General features: G+C 36.7%; 2 protein-coding genes and 1 long non-coding RNA gene across 6 annotated transcripts; 1 reads left to right on the top strand and 2 right to left on the bottom strand.

The window, feature by feature from the left end:
• Positions 1-19: 19 nt before the first annotated feature.
• Positions 20-1785, bottom strand: LOC113497366. The gene is made up of 3 exons (XM_026876905.1): positions 1630-1785; positions 976-1316; positions 20-209 (listed from the first exon to the last, which is right to left on the bottom strand). The coding sequence occupies exons 1-3, from the start codon at positions 1670-1672 to the stop codon at positions 117-119; spliced, it is 477 nt and encodes a 158-aa protein (XP_026732706.1). The 5' UTR covers positions 1673-1785; the 3' UTR covers positions 20-116.
• A 412-nt stretch (positions 1786-2197) lies between these two features.
• On the top strand, positions 2198-7066 carry LOC113497224. Its single transcript, XR_003400878.1, has 3 exons — positions 2198-2920; positions 3351-3606; positions 6992-7066. It is a non-coding gene; the product is annotated as an uncharacterized LOC113497224 (long non-coding RNA).
• Positions 5049-15841, bottom strand: LOC113497223 (coiled-coil domain-containing protein 170). Of its 4 annotated transcripts, none has more exons than XM_026876666.1 (12): positions 15578-15841; positions 12685-12774; positions 11856-12594; positions 11592-11764; positions 11274-11474; positions 10973-11116; positions 10273-10353; positions 9264-9368; positions 8847-9014; positions 7560-7810; positions 7007-7204; positions 5049-6615 (listed from the first exon to the last, which is right to left on the bottom strand). In XM_026876666.1, exons 1-12 carry the CDS (start codon positions 15653-15655, stop codon positions 6522-6524), a joined length of 2322 nt encoding a protein of 773 aa, XP_026732467.1. In that variant the 5' UTR covers positions 15656-15841; the 3' UTR covers positions 5049-6521. The 4 variants fall into 4 exon arrangements, with proteins under 4 accessions (XP_026732467.1, XP_026732468.1, XP_026732469.1 ...); XM_026876667.1 differs by having other exon boundaries at positions 5049-6603; XM_026876668.1 differs by having other exon boundaries at positions 12998-15665.
• Positions 15842-15883: the final 42 nt, after the last annotated feature.

The following is a 15883-nucleotide window of genomic DNA, read 5'->3' as shown; positions in this document are numbered from 1 at the left end:
ATTAACAATGTAATATAATTTTATTGTAGGTTTAATGTACAGTGATCAACTCTTTTTCTTTGTTAAAGAATGTAGAGAGATAAGGTTTAAAATAATGTATAATGGATGTTTTCTTCTCAATGGCCGTAGTAAGGGTCGTGTATGTGCTGCGCCGGGGCATACTGGGCCTCGGCGTACTGCGGCCCGTACTGCTGAGGGTACGATGGAGCCTGCAAATATAAATGTCATACATAAATAAGTATGAATATGTCTTTCTAAGACAGTGAACCGTTGCCCTGACAATGACGGTCATGTGTGAGGGATCGTCACAAAAAAGTATGGACTTGGAAGCAGGTTCTGGAGAAGAGTAGTAGAATACTGCAAGGAGCTACAATGATCAGCTATAAACTAAGGTTAAATGGCTACTTTTCTTGTCCTGTATGACGTATGATCTATTTAAAAGTCTGCCCACGCCCGTACCGCACCCTTATGATTGACGGGTTCTTAAACACACAGTTACAATTTACATATATTTGCCAAAATCGTTTCTAAGAACATCTCATATTAAAAGCACGGAAGGGAAACTTGTCTGCCAATATTTGGAAGTGATTTAATTGCTTGCTTATTATTGATTTTATGGTTTTGTATTGTATGTTAATGATTCATAGTTCTCACAAAACATTGTTGCTTGAATGCACGAAATATTGTTCAATGCTATCGATTAAAAATCTAGACAAATATGAACTATATTTTTACGTAGGTACATCATTGCCAAGTGCCCTATGTATACATATACTTATATACATACGTATATATTTTACCACGGAGTCTAAAACCGTTGGGTATCGAAGACTTGCACCATCTCATGTAGCTATATTCGAACAAAAGACATCGAGATACGTAAGGCTCTTGCAGCAAGACGGTGCAAGACTCAGCTCTAAAGATAACGACGCGAGGATCATACAAAACTATGTTCATATTTGTACCATATCTCACCTGATAATTATAAGCAGGCTTTTTCTTCTCATAACTGCCATGCTGATGGGTCTTCAAAGCGAGACTACTGGCCAGCAACTCTTTTACTTTTAATTTAGTCATGAGGAAGTTTGCGAGTAAGGCTTTGTTGAAGGCCTTTAGTTCCTTTAGCTTGGCCTTGATGGCCCAGAGACCGTCTTTGAGCAAGTCCAGCTTGCCTAGGGGGAGGTCATCGTCTTCCTCGTACTGGTACTGCTGCTGGTACTCCTCATGCTCGTAGCCAGGAGACTCGTACGCTGCTCGGAATAAATGTTGGTCTTCTTCGTCGAGGTCGGCGAAACGTGGCACATGTCGGGAAAGCACTGAGGGTGAACGAAGTTATTATATTAATTAATTAATATATTTATTATAGGACTAATCACTTAGTTGTTCCTTATGTCTTTTGGTGTAGAATTACGATTAATCTAAAATAGCACATGAGATTGATACTTTTTTAGAAATTTGTCTTTTTCTAACAATAAACCAATTCATAATTCTAACCAGTCTATTTATCCAACTGTTAAGAAACCTCTTCTCTTAAACATGAAAAGAAAAAGTAACTAAGGTTATACAACGAGTTTTAGGATATTTAGTATAATTTAGATCATTTGTAAGAAAGCAAAGAAAATTACTTACCACAACTCACGAAAAGAGATAAATAAATAATTTTGATAAACATTTTAAATTATAAATATATTTACGATAATTACACTATTAAAAAGTCTGCCCTAATGACTTGCCTATTTAGATTTGCAGGGGTAGTACGTCATTCCGTTTGGAAATTTTCGACTACCCTCACATTCATAGTGATACAAATTTAAAATAAATTACTCCTATCGGTATTTTTTTAACGGCAATACTAATTAGTAATAAATTTAAATAAAGTAAGTTATTATGTTTAAATCATAAGTTGTTGCATAAAATATGTAAATAGATTGCAAAGAACTTAGGTAAGTATTTGCATTAATTTTGCAAAAAAATATTTTACTTACATAATTTTGGTTGATTTCAGTTAAAATTATATTACAGGCAAGTTTTTTTGGTATCTAGCTCTGTTGCCTTTTTTTAACAGATCCGCGCAGTTAGCTTGGGTAAAAAAAGTCTGACACTCCCCCGAGGGAATGGGTGTCCATAAGGATTCCCCCGCCTTAACCAGTGCCGGCGTTAGGGGGGGGGGGGGGGCGTGATGGGGCGATGGCCCAGGGCGACAAATTTTGGGGGGCGCCAAGGTCTGAAGTTGGAGTCTCTTGCCTCTCATGGCGCAAACCCCCAGAACTGTGTTCTACGCTAGAGGTGGAATACTTCCACCGCCAAACGTAAAGCTAAAGGAAAGATGAAATTCTTAATATAATTTTACTTGGGATCAGCAAAAAACTAACACTTGATATTGCTTCCCTCAAGTGGGCGCCTCAATATTTTAGCCCGGGGTGTCAGTAGCCCTTACGCCGGCACTGGCCTTAACAAAAAAAGGCTTGTTTTGCTCTATCTGAGTGTCTTGTCTATTCATTGATATTTATCAAATCCTTTTATTGTCAACCTTTTTTTATTCTCCTAAAGTGGTTGCAAAGCTTATTATTAGGCTCAATCACATCAAAAATTGGTTTTTAGCATATTTTGCTAAAAAATCTTGATCGTTATTAAGACATTACAAACAGAACATAGGTATATTTTATCTGTCTATAATACATCACGTCAAGGTCGTATGTTTGATTTATGTTTACTCTTACGAACTTAATTGTAGCTGTTAGTTTTATTATCATTGAACATAAATAGTTACCTACAGGACGTGCGTTCATACATAAATCATACAAAAACCAACAAGTCAACTAATGAGTGGTTATGTTAATAAGTTCAAACTGACATTATCGATCACATGTCAAAAATAGGATAAATAGAGCAATTATGTACATACACAGTGATTATATACGTACGTAATGTTTACCGGTATTAGAAGATATATTTTTGAAATTGTCTGAAAAATTACCTGCGCATATGTTAATGTGATGTGGGTCTAAGATTACTTGATGAATACTTAGATGAGATTCTATAATTAGGCGTCTACGCTATTTTATTCGAAAGAGATTCTAGTGCGTTTGGAGATGTCAGTAGGTCCATACATCAAGCATTGATATTAAGACTAAGACTCATTCGATTTTTAACTTTGCGTGTTAAAAATGTCACGAAATTACAGAATTTTCTTTATCATCTAAACTTCCGTCGATATTTTGTTAGCACCTCTTCAAGTCATTTCTGTCCCACTACAGTGCAAAAGCTTTTTACTATCTTTTCATCTCTGTCATGGCTACACCTACCCTTCCATTCCGGTTGCTAACTTATCTTTATACTTTTTTTTACAGTTACTTACCTGTAGCTACTAGGACCACCTTCGCCCGTTTTGTTTTATTTGTGATGTACAATCAGCTACAACGGCGTTATGCCTGTCATTACATACCAGACAAAGAAAAGCCCATTGACATCGGGGCCACGATTTGAGAATGCCAGCGGAATCGGTGCAGGGAATAAATAAAACCGGTCAAGTTCAAGACAACCTCGTGCGTCGAAGGCTTGTAAGATCTAGTTTGCAATGGCGAAACTGGACTATAATAGCTGGAGGTACAATAATAAGTAATTATAGTATCCGTCAATTCTATAGTCTTTAGTATGTTGTTAATTCTCCATTTGTTGCCTTAGTAGAATATCGAGGAAAAACCATACGGTATACTTTACTATTTCTGTTACAATTTTGCTCTATTTGCTGGCTCTAAGTTCCCAAGATAGTCAATTGCTACCCTGGAAAAACCGAGAATAAGTACGCGGTGGTATTTTGTTGACTATCATTAAAACTCTGTCTTGTAACGATATGTATGGGTTTATTACTAAATGATGTAACGGTTTACTCACGCATATTTATCGGGGTAGCCTGACTAGTTTCGGACCCAACCGGAGTCCTTAATCATGAGCAGACGCGGCGGGATCGCGAGTCGAACTCGACTCGCAATCCCGCCGCGTCTCAGGATATTTATTATAAAAATGTATGGGTTTGTCCAAAAGATCACCCATACCAAAAATTTATCAGTGAATATGACTAAGATTAGAAGGCGGAGGTTAAGCATAGGTACCGATTGGCTTTTCAAGCCCTGAATTAGTTAACACAAGTTAGAATTAAAAAAATATTGCCTTTGTGACCACAAGTCACTAGACCTCTTTTAATCTGAAGCTTTTCTCCACATAGTTATTGCTGTAGTTACCCACCTTGCTCTTAATATTTTTTCGACTCTTTGTCGAGTTTACAATAACTTGGTGTCAAATTAGAATTAATCTTAGAACTATCTAGAAGCTTTTTTAAAGTTTATCTAGAAGCTTAAATTTGCCCTTAATACCTACCTAGAAAACTTATTTTAATTGAAACGAACTTTGCTAGTTTCAGGGCAATTTTAATCAATTATGTCAATCAAAGCGATTTAATTAAACCAGTGTCTCTGTGTGGTAATTATTAAATAATTGCATTAGTTTGTCCGTCACAAGTAAATTTTATCACTTCAGTATCCGGACTTAAAAATGATTGATGGCTATATAAAATGTAATTGCAAATTAAAATAGTGTGGGACGTAAAATCTATAATAACAATTTCGGCTTACTGGTGTATCATTTTATTTCTTATAATATCTTGCTTAGATAATACATTTATAACAAGTAAGTACTTATTTTCTAGAAATTGCACTGTAGAAAAATATTGTATTATAAATTAATTAATGAGATTAATAATACAGGTACATCGCGGTGTTTTGATAAGAAACTTGATCTAAATTAATGAAACTTAGACGTCTACTGCCATATTCCCAAACGAAACTTAAATAAAAGTCACCCTTAAGTGGCATGCTGTCTTTGTCATTGCCAAGTGGAATGTGGAGACAAATATTCTTTTAAGACCAGGGCCCCAATTCTGCTATTTACAATGGCCGATGAATGAATGGAAATTGGCTTAAAATGACATGTTCTACAAAATAATTGGAAATTCAGTACCAATTATTGTATTGACAAAATGCTTAAGAAAATCAGAATAATTTCAAACTTAATCCAACTACCATTCATTTATCGGCCGTTTTAAATAGCAGAATCCTGTAGTAGTGACACTTAAAGTTAATTTGTTAATACGGTTGTTAATCTTGTTGCTAGGCTGTGGTGTTTAATCGTTTAGGTATGTAATTTTGAAAGCTCTCGTTTCGATACAACCTTGGATTAAAATATGACCCTGGAGCTGAGAGAAATTATGGATAATTATTTATTAACGACGTAATTTTATGTATCAAACTAATAGGCATAGGTGTATTATGTATTCGTAGCACATGTAAATTAAAACGTAACGGCCGCATTCAAAGTACACAGAGTTAGATAAAACAAATTTAAAAATGTCATTTAGCAAAGTGTTGTTATGCGCCGACTATTGCTTCAGAGAGTATTTTTAATTCCAAGTTTTTTATTAGTTTATTCCATATCACAGTTTAGTCAGTGCGAATAAAAAAAAATACAGAGTAAGGCACTCACTTAAAAGTAAAATCACAACAGTTTAATAAAAAGGAACTTAATATTTATATCTTTTTGACAAAGAAATGGAAGACAAACTGAACAACATCAAAATTGATCATAATATTAGAGTATTTGTGACCACCTATGTCATTATAACATTCCTAAGATAATGAACTACTTCCTTGTCTAACATACAATTACATAGTAGCTTAATGTAAAACATTAATCTTAAAAAATAACATTAATGAGTAGGTATGTCGGCAGTTTTCTGAATAACAAATATTATGGCTTTTTTTTCTCCGCGATTAAATTGTTTAGACGCATTAAGTTAATTACAGATCGAAATATGGAAAATGTTAATTCCTTAATTAAAGCAGAATTTCCTTACAAGGATTATGACTAGACTTTGCACTTTAAATAATTAATTTTGAATTACGCTGTTTGTTTCGATGATTGCCTGATAAATGAACTTATTGTAAAGTTGAATTATAAAACTATATTTGATCACTTTGTTTACCACTAATGTTTGTAGACCTTTCCATAATCTTCTATTGAAAATAGAGGAGAATGTTATGAGAAGTCGCCACTTACTCGCTTTTACCTGCAAAATGTGCTGTATTGTAAAGTTTTTAACTCTTTTAATAATAAATTGGATTACTTGAAATACTGAACTAGCCCTACACTACCCCAACATCGGGAGGACTTTGATTTATCATATCTATAAATAGATATGACATACTCATAGCGTTTTCTGTCCCAAACTTATCCTGTCACATTTCGATCGTAACACCCAGATTTTTTTTTTCTAGGTACATTCACTCCCGCCCTTTTAAAATAAACGAACTGGCGTAAATCAGACTTTTAAACACAAAATTCATGTCGCTAACATTTTGTTACAATTAAAAACGATCATAAATTTGTGTGTTGCCAGTAAAATAAAATAGAACTTAGGTAAGGGTGTAGTGTTGTTGGGGTTAGAAGCGAGCGCGGCGCCTCGACTGTCACAAGCCGGTGCGCTTGTACAGGTCGTCGTCGAGATCATACGCCGGGTCGGCGTACCCGGAGTCGTCGTAGCGCAGCGACCTGCAACCACACCTGTACCATCATCCATAGCCATCTTAGCTGGCTGAAAATACTTTTCATTATCATAATAAATATAGGTAAACGCCCCATAACTGGGCAAAGACCTTGTCTTCCCATTTTGAGCGTCGATCTGCAAGCCAGCCGGCTGCGGGTTAACGATTCCTAATTTCAACATTCAATATTCAGAATCCAGATTACGTAAAATGGGTTTCTGGGTTCTTTGACGTTTGTTAGTAGTTTGTAGTAGTCTTCGACTACAGTTGTATTTATATACCACTTTGGCTTTGAAGATGTTAGATAGTTGCCGAGATTTCATGCTTCATGTCGCATTACCATTAGAAAATCTGCACATTTTGTTTTAAACCATAATGACCGGTATAAATTCCAGAATGTTTGAATATACCTGTCTGGAGTCCTGGTCCTGCACCTGGAAGGCGGCGGGGAGCGGGACGAGGCTCGCAGCAGCGCGGGGTCGTCGTACCGGCGCGACACCACCGTGAAGTCGTGGTGCGCGTCGATCAGCTTCTGCAGACGCGACACCATCTCGAAGTCCGACACTGAAGCTGGCACCAGGATACCTAATAACTTGGCTATCGAATTCCTGGAACACATTTTATAGTGTTTATCATTAAGCATAAAAGAAAAATAATCTTCATTCGATTTTATGTTTTGGTTGAAGACAAGTAAATAAATAAACGCACGTGTTTCATTATTTTTGATAGCAATATGGGAAAAATTAAAGCATGAGTTTGTCATCATAAAACAATGAGCCCAGATAGAAGATTCAATTCTCATTACATTTGTAAAAATCACTGGATAAAAGAGTATGGGGGAAGGACTAGAAAAAAAGAGGTTTTGGTTAAATTATTTAAATTGTGACAAAAAGTGTTAAGTGTCTATCGGACGACGGAGGTTCCCATGAAGTGGGATAGAAACGGTTTTAGGGAAAACAATACCTGAAGCTCGTCAGTTGTGCTTCCCTGCGCTGGCACTCGGCGAGCGCCTCCTTAGTGCGCGCGAGGTCGTCGCGCAGGATGGTGATCTGGTGGCCGCAGCTGGAGCGCTCCTGTTCGACGGTCTCGCCTGTAGCTCGCACCTGTTCCTTCAACACGTTGACCTTACGATTATATCGGACCCGGACCAATTCTGCCTCTTCTAACTTCTTCTGTAACTCTTCCACTTTTCTTGCGCGTTCGAGTGATGTGATCTGAGAGATTGTGATTCTATGTATCAATATTTTATACTTTTATTACGACCGTACCTAAGTGCGATTTACAAAATATCTTGTGTTTTCAGTCTGTTTTATATATACATATGTCATATATTAAAAGCCTTGTCAGACAAAATATGGTTAGGAGTAATTGATGAGCAGTAATTAGGTAAACATACTAATCTTCTTTACCTTATCTACATTCTATTATTAACTGTCACCAATATATGGGTACAATGCAAGGGATAAAGCGTGATGATGCAAATAAATGAATATATTGTGTAAAGTTCAACTACAACGAATGAGATCATGATTCTAGTAAACAAATCGCTTTAACCTTGTGGGCAAATCAGGTATTCCAGTAATTTGTTGCTTATGTCTTTATGTAAAGTTTGCGTCTCTTATGTAGGTACCTTTACACCATTATATCTGTGCTTTACACTTACCTTAGACTATTGAAATATGTTTTAAGTATTGTAAGGGATGTCTATGTAAGTAGTGGCTAAGCTTATTCTATCTATGTCTCCGCTGATACAGTATAGCAGTGATTTGAAGTTTGAGTTAATTGTGACCTAACGTGCCTAATTTTAATGTACAATTAAACATACATATCATTTTGATATCAAGCGAGAAGAATAGCTTCATTTCATGGTCCCATGGAAGGACCGGCTAATTCATTAGACTAACTTTGAAAGGTACTTTGAATGCAAAACCCAAAAGCCGTGTGTGTGACACCCTTAAGTGCCAGTCTGTCTTAGTCACTTTCCAGAGGTATGTAAAGATAAATAGACACTTTAAAAGTGTCGAACGTAAAATACGAACGTCACTTAACTAAGTTAAAATGATATGTAACAGTTTTTTCTGCAAAGAGTACAAATATCATCAATTTTACGAGTCACATTTATATTAAGCTCCTTACGCTTACCTTTTCTAACTGGCCTCAAGAAACTAAGAATAATTCTTACATACGACTATTGGGTACCTTAACTTATAGGAATATTTCGACGCTTATTTAATGATGATGGTTTCTTACCTTATAGTCGGCAGCATCAGCTAGTTGCGCGTTGAGGTCGCGTAGCTGTGCTCGTGCATCGCTCAGCTGGACTTGCAGTTTGTCGCACTGCCGCGCCAGCTTCTTGCCGCGGGACACCGCCTCATCACGCTCGGCCTGCAGCACGGCGCGGACGCGGCAGCTCTCATCCTAACACGCTAATTAACTGAGTTCCCACACAAACTTTTATGACTGAAGTATGAAGTTCAAGTTCAAATATTTTAATTTCACCCTCTACATCTGCTGTCAAGGAACCCTTTCATGGCATCCTTCGCTTTATAAAGTACCTGACTTAAAAGTATTAAAGTTTGCATTAACTGGCGGACACTGACAATTGATTGATTGATCCACTATGTTACTTAATCTCTTTGATTGTGTGAGAATTGAATCCAAACTCACCTGCACACTTAGTTTCCGACGTAATAAATCGAGATGCAAGTCCTTCCTCTGTAACTGTTCCCTCAAAATTCTTATTCGTCTTTGTAATTGATACACAACGGCAGTCTGAAATTATAACAATCAACTGTATTATGCTTTACAAAAGGAAGGAACCGAAAATCGTAAAATATCGACACAAGTACATCAATAACATAAAATGTCGTGCAATGCTATGATATGTACCCGTGCCTTGTCTGTTCGTTACGACACAACATCGCGTGTGCAGCAGACAAACATAAGTATTCAAATTAGTTACGAGTTCCCGCTGACATTGTGGAAAGTACTAAATAAACGTGAACTTTGTTGATAAATGTGTTTCAAATAAAACTTTCAGCGAACGTACAAAGTAGTGAACTATATTAATTGAACTAGGTATGTTTTCGTTGTTCCATTATGTATAGAATGTCTAGTCATCTACTCAAGGAAGTGCTTAGCTTGAACATTTTAAGCAAGCACAATAATTTTGGTGATACTGCAAAAGTCGATAAGTCCCAATGCCAAAAATGTTACTGAACATTTGGTGTTTATAAATAAAATTCATGCTTAAAAAGGTGATCCTTATTAGTATTGATCCTAAATAGTTTACTATTGACAACTGCGTTGTCTTCACGACATAATTAACAAAAGTACTCAATAGATGACGTGAAACAGTTGTAGATAAAATGAAATGTAGTGCGAATGAACTGTGACGATGATAGGTACCTACAATCATAAGGCTGCGTTACTTTAAGGGACATAAAGGGATGTGCTTTTAAGAACAATTATAAAAGCTTCATTGATCAATAATTATAGAGGAGAGAAGCAAAATAAAGCACTTTAAAAGTTTCGTAAAAGCACATCCCTTTAAAGAACGCAGTCTTAGAAAAGACAGAATTCATGTATTACTGGTCTAACTAACTATATTCTAATACGCTTCCTAGACCTACGTGTGTAGGCAATATCATTCCAATTGGTAAAGTATAATTCTTACTTCTTTAAGATAAGGTAAATCATGGAAAGATCTTTCTCTGCGCAGTCTCGGCAGCGTACCATAGTATCCGTAATATAGCATCTACACAAAACACACACAGTTAAACAGGGACAGTAAACCGATGACAAACGTTTTGTACAAGTTGCTACATTTGCTGTATGCGTATATACATATTATACATCCAGTTGTAAGTACCAAAGGTGAAGGCAAATTACTATTGTACCCACCTACTCACACTGTAAAAACTGATACGGTGGCATACCTTAGTCGTACCTATTATAATAGAGTTGTAAACATACACAATAAATATTTTTAACGGCTGGCTGGGCATTTTGGAGTATAAATCCCCTAACATTCAATAAATACTTAGACAGTTGCAATACAACAGCCCAAATTGCATCGGGGATTCTCCAACTTACTTGAATTAGAAGCGGAAAAGTTGGAATAATTGAAATAAGTAAAAATGACATAAAATAAAATAAAACATACAACCGATTTCAAATAAATATCTTCCTGAGCCAAACTTGATGAAAAGTTTATGGGTCCAAACGACAGCTTTTTCAAAAACAAAACAACAACAAAATCGGCTCATCCAGGAAAAAAATACAGACGAATTTAGAACCTCGTCCTTTTGGAAGTCGGTTGAAAAAACAAAGAGGTTATTAGAACATTTCTAGCGATCTTAGCTTTACCGACTGACCTTGTCAACAATTTTATCGCTCTCAAGCCTCGACAGTTGCTCGGCACGATGTATAATTGATTCAGTGTGCAATTCTATTCCGATGTCTTGGGTTAACTCATCCATATTGAGTGTTCTGCTAAGACGTTCAAGGAATGCAACAAACTGTAACAAAATATATTGCTTTGTAGACGAGATTTATTTCCGTGAGGAAAAATCACCTTTTCAACTTAGCATTGACTTAACACATTTTGAGAAAAATCCTTTTTTGGTAATAAAAACGTTTTCATCGTCATTCATCAAAGGAAATATTTCTACTTACATTAGCTTTGTCTTTTCTCAAGTTATCCCTAGATAGTTCTATGGTATTAAGTTCAGACTCCAGTTTGTGCACTTTCGCTTCAAGCATGTTTCTTTCATCTTCTAGAATACGGACGCGGGTGGTGGCCTGGTCATGTAAATGTGCTGTTCTTCCCAACTGCTGGGATTCCATGCCCAATTTATCACGCAGTGCGTCAATTTGCTGCAAAGATCAGGAACATGCACATACAGGTTACTATTCAATATTCTGTGATACAGAGTAGATACTTATTTACACAAAACTACATTCAAAGTCCCAATCAGCCTAATACCTACTCACCACAGTCTTATCCTTGTTGTCACTCAATATCTCACGTATTCTATCTTTTATAGTTGTCTCGTGTGCTTCCACAAACCTTGTCGGTAAACTGAGTAAAATGGCTATTGACTCCATAGTGTTGCGGAATTCCGCGTGAAGTCTTTGATATTTCTCATCCCGATGCCGCAAATCCTCTGTGGAATTGAATAACGACGTCATTATATATATTTTTTTGACAAATGCATTTGGGTTTTCGCAGTATGAATTATCAAGTGTAGGTATTACCTTTTAATTGTATTATTATAGACTCATTCTGGTTGACGTTATCGGTAACAACGTTCAAGTTTTTGGAGCAATGTGATAATTTTTCTCTAGCTTCATGTAACTCACGTTCGATCACTCTGTTTTGAACACACAAGGACTCTTTTTCTTGTTTTAACCTCTCGATATCCAGGAGTTGAGCGGAAAGCTGGCGTTGTAGTATATCTTTGTCAGTATTAGACCTCTCTAAGGCGTCTCTGCAACTCCTTAAATCTTGTTCGACCGTTGACAAGTTTTCAGTCGTATTTAAGCATTTGTTTTTTAATCTGGTGATTTCTTGGACAAGTTCAGCCGCCTTTATGATGAGGCTTTCAGGGGAATGAGTATGTGCAGTGTCACAGAAATCCGATTCCAAGGCGGCAGACATTCGACGAATCAGATCATGGAATTGACAGCGGGCGTTTTCTTTCTGTTGTTCCTCACTATGACATTCTAATTCTAGAGAACGTAATTTCTTCTCCAAATCTTTAATCTTTTCTTCACAGTATCGGTTATCTCTCTGCAGCGTTTGAACCGTAATTTCACTTCTACCTTGGGAAGTTTGAAGGTTCCTTTGTATTTCTTCAAGGTCTTGGATCTTCTTCCTGAGCGATGAAATAATTGCATTTTGTCGAGCATTTTGTTCCCGAAGGTGGTCTATTTCTACTTGCTGTTCTAAGATTCTTTGATCTCGAGCCAACATTAGGTTTTTTAAATCACTGTTCTGTAAGAATGAAACACTTTGATGGAATAACTGAACAAAGCACACGTTCTTTTAATTAGATAATTAAAAGTTATTTTGATCGAAGCTTACTTCAGATATCAACTTGTCCCGTTTGTATTGGAGACCAGCCAGATCACTCCTAAGACTGGTGATAATGTCGTTACCAGCATCTGCTTCCATCTGAACGAATTGAATTTAAATTAGCTTTTTAAAAAAACACCTTTTTATTCTGAAAATAATTTGATCTTAAAATTTTATAAAATCACTTCATATAGAATCTAGACTTACAAAACTCCATATTGGAAATATTACTTCTTGCACTCAGTAAGTACACTCGGCTTATAAAGTCTGTTATTCTTCACGAGCAGAGAGCGACTACTGAAGTTAGGTAAGTACTTCTTACCGAGAATGTAGCGTGATATGGCTCGAGGTTCAGTCTAACCGACCGACAGTCACGATATCTTTTTCACCGACCTATATACATGCATATTTTTTGATCATTTACATAAACGGTGGGGACTTTACCCTAAATCATGATTTTATAGACATGATAATTGGATGAATTGTAATTTAGTTGCGATGTCATCCACGGGATCTATTGAGGCAAGGAGCCGCGTTAAACACGGAAGTTTTCCTGAAAGGGAAGCTCGTAATCTATGACTTGGCTGTCGGCTATACGTCGGCACAGTTATGTTTATATTATACGAGAAACCCGTGCGAGGTACGAGACAATGCACGCTAGCACTCCTTTCAGTGAACATTTTTTCAAATACTTGGAATACGGCAATATCGATCTTTTTGTAACTGTTTTAAACGGTAAAGCTACAAGCTGTTAAAAATGCGATGCAATGCTGGTTTCAATAATGTGATTTGATGTATTACGAATATGTTATAACGTTGTTACCTTTATTACCGTTGGGATTCCCTTACGCTTTTATACTCGAGGTTGTACGTTCTATTTTAACGCAATTGTCCTTGCCTTGTCTAGATTCCAAATAATGAAATCTGGAGTCGCCAATCCGCCATTGAATCTTGAGTAAGTGTGGCGATCGTAGCTCAAACCTTCCACATATCAGAAGTTGGGAACTGGTACTATAGTATTATACCTAATTGCGTTATGAGCACTTGGTCCCATTCTCAGTTGGTCCTATTCACAGCTCGTCCCAAAGTAGGGTTTTAGTAAGAACCGAGTTTGTGGGTTGTTATACTTGTAATGGAAGAGGAAGGTATGGATAAAATGTCATCAAAGAGTGTACTTAATAAACCATCCGGATTTGATAGTTTCTTTGATATAAAAAAATATTACCTAAGTAGATAAACGACTCATTTCATTGCTAATTTATATTTGATTCGCTTGATTGATTTTACATTTGTTTAGTTGAAAAATTTTGTTCATTATAAAAGTACCTTAACAAATAAAGTAGGTAGGTATGTCGATCAGATGCAAGTTGCTGACCTATGTAGTAAGGATTGTTACTTTGTAACGCATAACCATGCAATAAATCCAAAACGAAAGGATGGTGTACCTACAGAATACTACATCATCAAAAAGATAACAAACAAACTGAGAACCTTCTTTTTTTCAAGTCGCTTAAAATTGATTAGCAGGTTCCTACACGGCGGTTCAGGTTGTATACATTTCCTCCCCCTAGGGAGTGGGTACCTATGAAGATTCCCTCCATACCAAATAAAAAAGGTACCTACCTACTCATTTTTTTGGATCCAGTCAATAAGAGGTCCAAATATATCGTATCAAAATGTGCAAACTAGTTTTAAATTAAAATCGCATAAACCAGAGTCAGCACTCAGTATCCAGACTATCCAGTCCAGTCCTACAAATGTATTTGGCACGAGGTGACCGGCGGCGTTTCCGTTAATCACAGGCACAGCCCTCCAGTAAAATCTCACGAAAACTAGAAAATGCCGAATTCTGTTCCGGGCCGAGTGAGGTGCAAGATTTATTTAAGGTCTGAGGACTGACGGACATCGCTTATATTAAAGGCGTCGATCATAAGTGGTTTATATAGGAAAGCACACGATGTATACCCAGTCTATTCAAGTCAGATTACCGCATTTGTCATTAATGTAGAGCGAGCGAACGTTATCTGCAGTAGCAGGTATGATTGTGCTTTGGATCGACAGTAGATTCTTTGGGATCGATCTTTCAACAAGTACTTATAACTGTTATCGGTTTACATTGACAAATGCGCATATATGCTTAAACTATATTTTATTATCCAAAAAAACCTTTTTTATTAAAAAAATCTATATATATATCTATATAATCTAGGTATATATTCTCAGGAGTCTCAGACTAAGGAGGGATCTCGCTCTGGATCAGCACCGCTTGATGATCTGCTCGCACTAGTACGTGTAGCAAACTATTACCTAATATTTTCTAGTGAGCTGGCGAGCCCCATCCCGTTTGCGTTATTCAATTAGGCTGCAAGGGTCAATTTACACTAACGCAGAGTCGCAGCTTTAATCTGAAATATTTCACATTGAATTCACCCGAATATACGCAACACATGCCTTCCGAGACAAACGGAAGACGCAAGGATTCTCGCACTCGACAGAAATTTGCGTCAGACTGCAACAAACGCTGATTGTTGGAATGCATCAAGGTTTCGGATATTATGGTGGTAAATTTGCTAGTTTTTGGTAAGACGGATAACCTCTTCGAAAATATTGAGTGCGTGACCGACGAGTTTCGTATTAAGTTCCTTTATAAATCATTTGCTCAAAAAATATATTTGGGTAAGTCTAATCGAATGTTCTTTCATATTTTTTTTACCAATCGGACACTTTATTGTTTATTGAATCGAAAGACGTATTTAGCATCAATGATGTCTGTTCCCAACAGATTTCTAGAAGAATCATTCAATACAGCTTATATTGTTTTCGCGACACTAAGGTAATAATTAATAACAAAGCAAACGTTGTATAGGTTTCTTAATAACTGAGGATGATACAGGTACTTTACCTCGGTTGGACTTTTGCTGCACAGAGCTTCATACACTTTCCAGTTTTCGACGTCTTCCCTTTCCTTTTCTTCATCCATGATGTACTAATGGTTTAATAACACTCCACGTGCGAGTTGTAGTAGTGACCTGTCTGCGATATTCTATACAATGAATGCAGCAGCGTTGCTACGGACTTCGCGAGTGTAAACATAGAAATCGATTAGCCTGAAGGCTGGGTTGTAGGCTTCGCTCGAGGGGATTGTTACCATGAATGAGGTTAAAAGTAGGTACCTTCAAAAAAATGCAGATATTAAAATGTAATAAGA

The sequence above is a fragment of the Trichoplusia ni genome, chromosome 9 (genome assembly GCF_003590095.1).
Source record: "Trichoplusia ni isolate ovarian cell line Hi5 chromosome 9, tn1, whole genome shotgun sequence".
Classification (NCBI taxonomy): domain Eukaryota; kingdom Metazoa; phylum Arthropoda; class Insecta; order Lepidoptera; family Noctuidae; genus Trichoplusia; species Trichoplusia ni.
Note: the sequence above shows the minus strand (reverse complement) of the source record. Positions and strands in the feature narration are given on the sequence as shown.

Bases quoted from the DNA above. Each gene is read 5' to 3' on its own strand.
- LOC113497223 (XM_026876666.1), bottom strand. From the start codon at position 15,655: ATGGATGAAGAAAAGGAAAGGGAAGACGTCGAAAACTGGAAAGTGTAT. The intron at 11,475-11,591 runs GTGAGTAGGTAT...TGATCTTTGCAG, and splicing joins ACAACAAGGATAAGACTGTG to CAAATTGACGCACTGCGTGA. The intron at 6,616-7,006 runs GTATATTCAAAC...ATGATGGTACAG, and splicing joins AGGACCAGGACTCCAGACAG to GTGTGGTTGCAGGTCGCTGC.
- LOC113497366 (XM_026876905.1), bottom strand. From the start codon at position 1,672: ATGTTTATCAAAATTATTTATTTATCTCTTTTCGTGAGTTGTG. The intron at 1,317-1,629 runs GTAAGTAATTTT...GTTCACCCTCAG, and splicing joins ATCTCTTTTCGTGAGTTGTG to TGCTTTCCCGACATGTGCCA. The intron at 210-975 runs GTGAGATATGGT...TTATATTTGCAG, and splicing joins AGCCTGCTTATAATTATCAG to GCTCCATCGTACCCTCAGCA.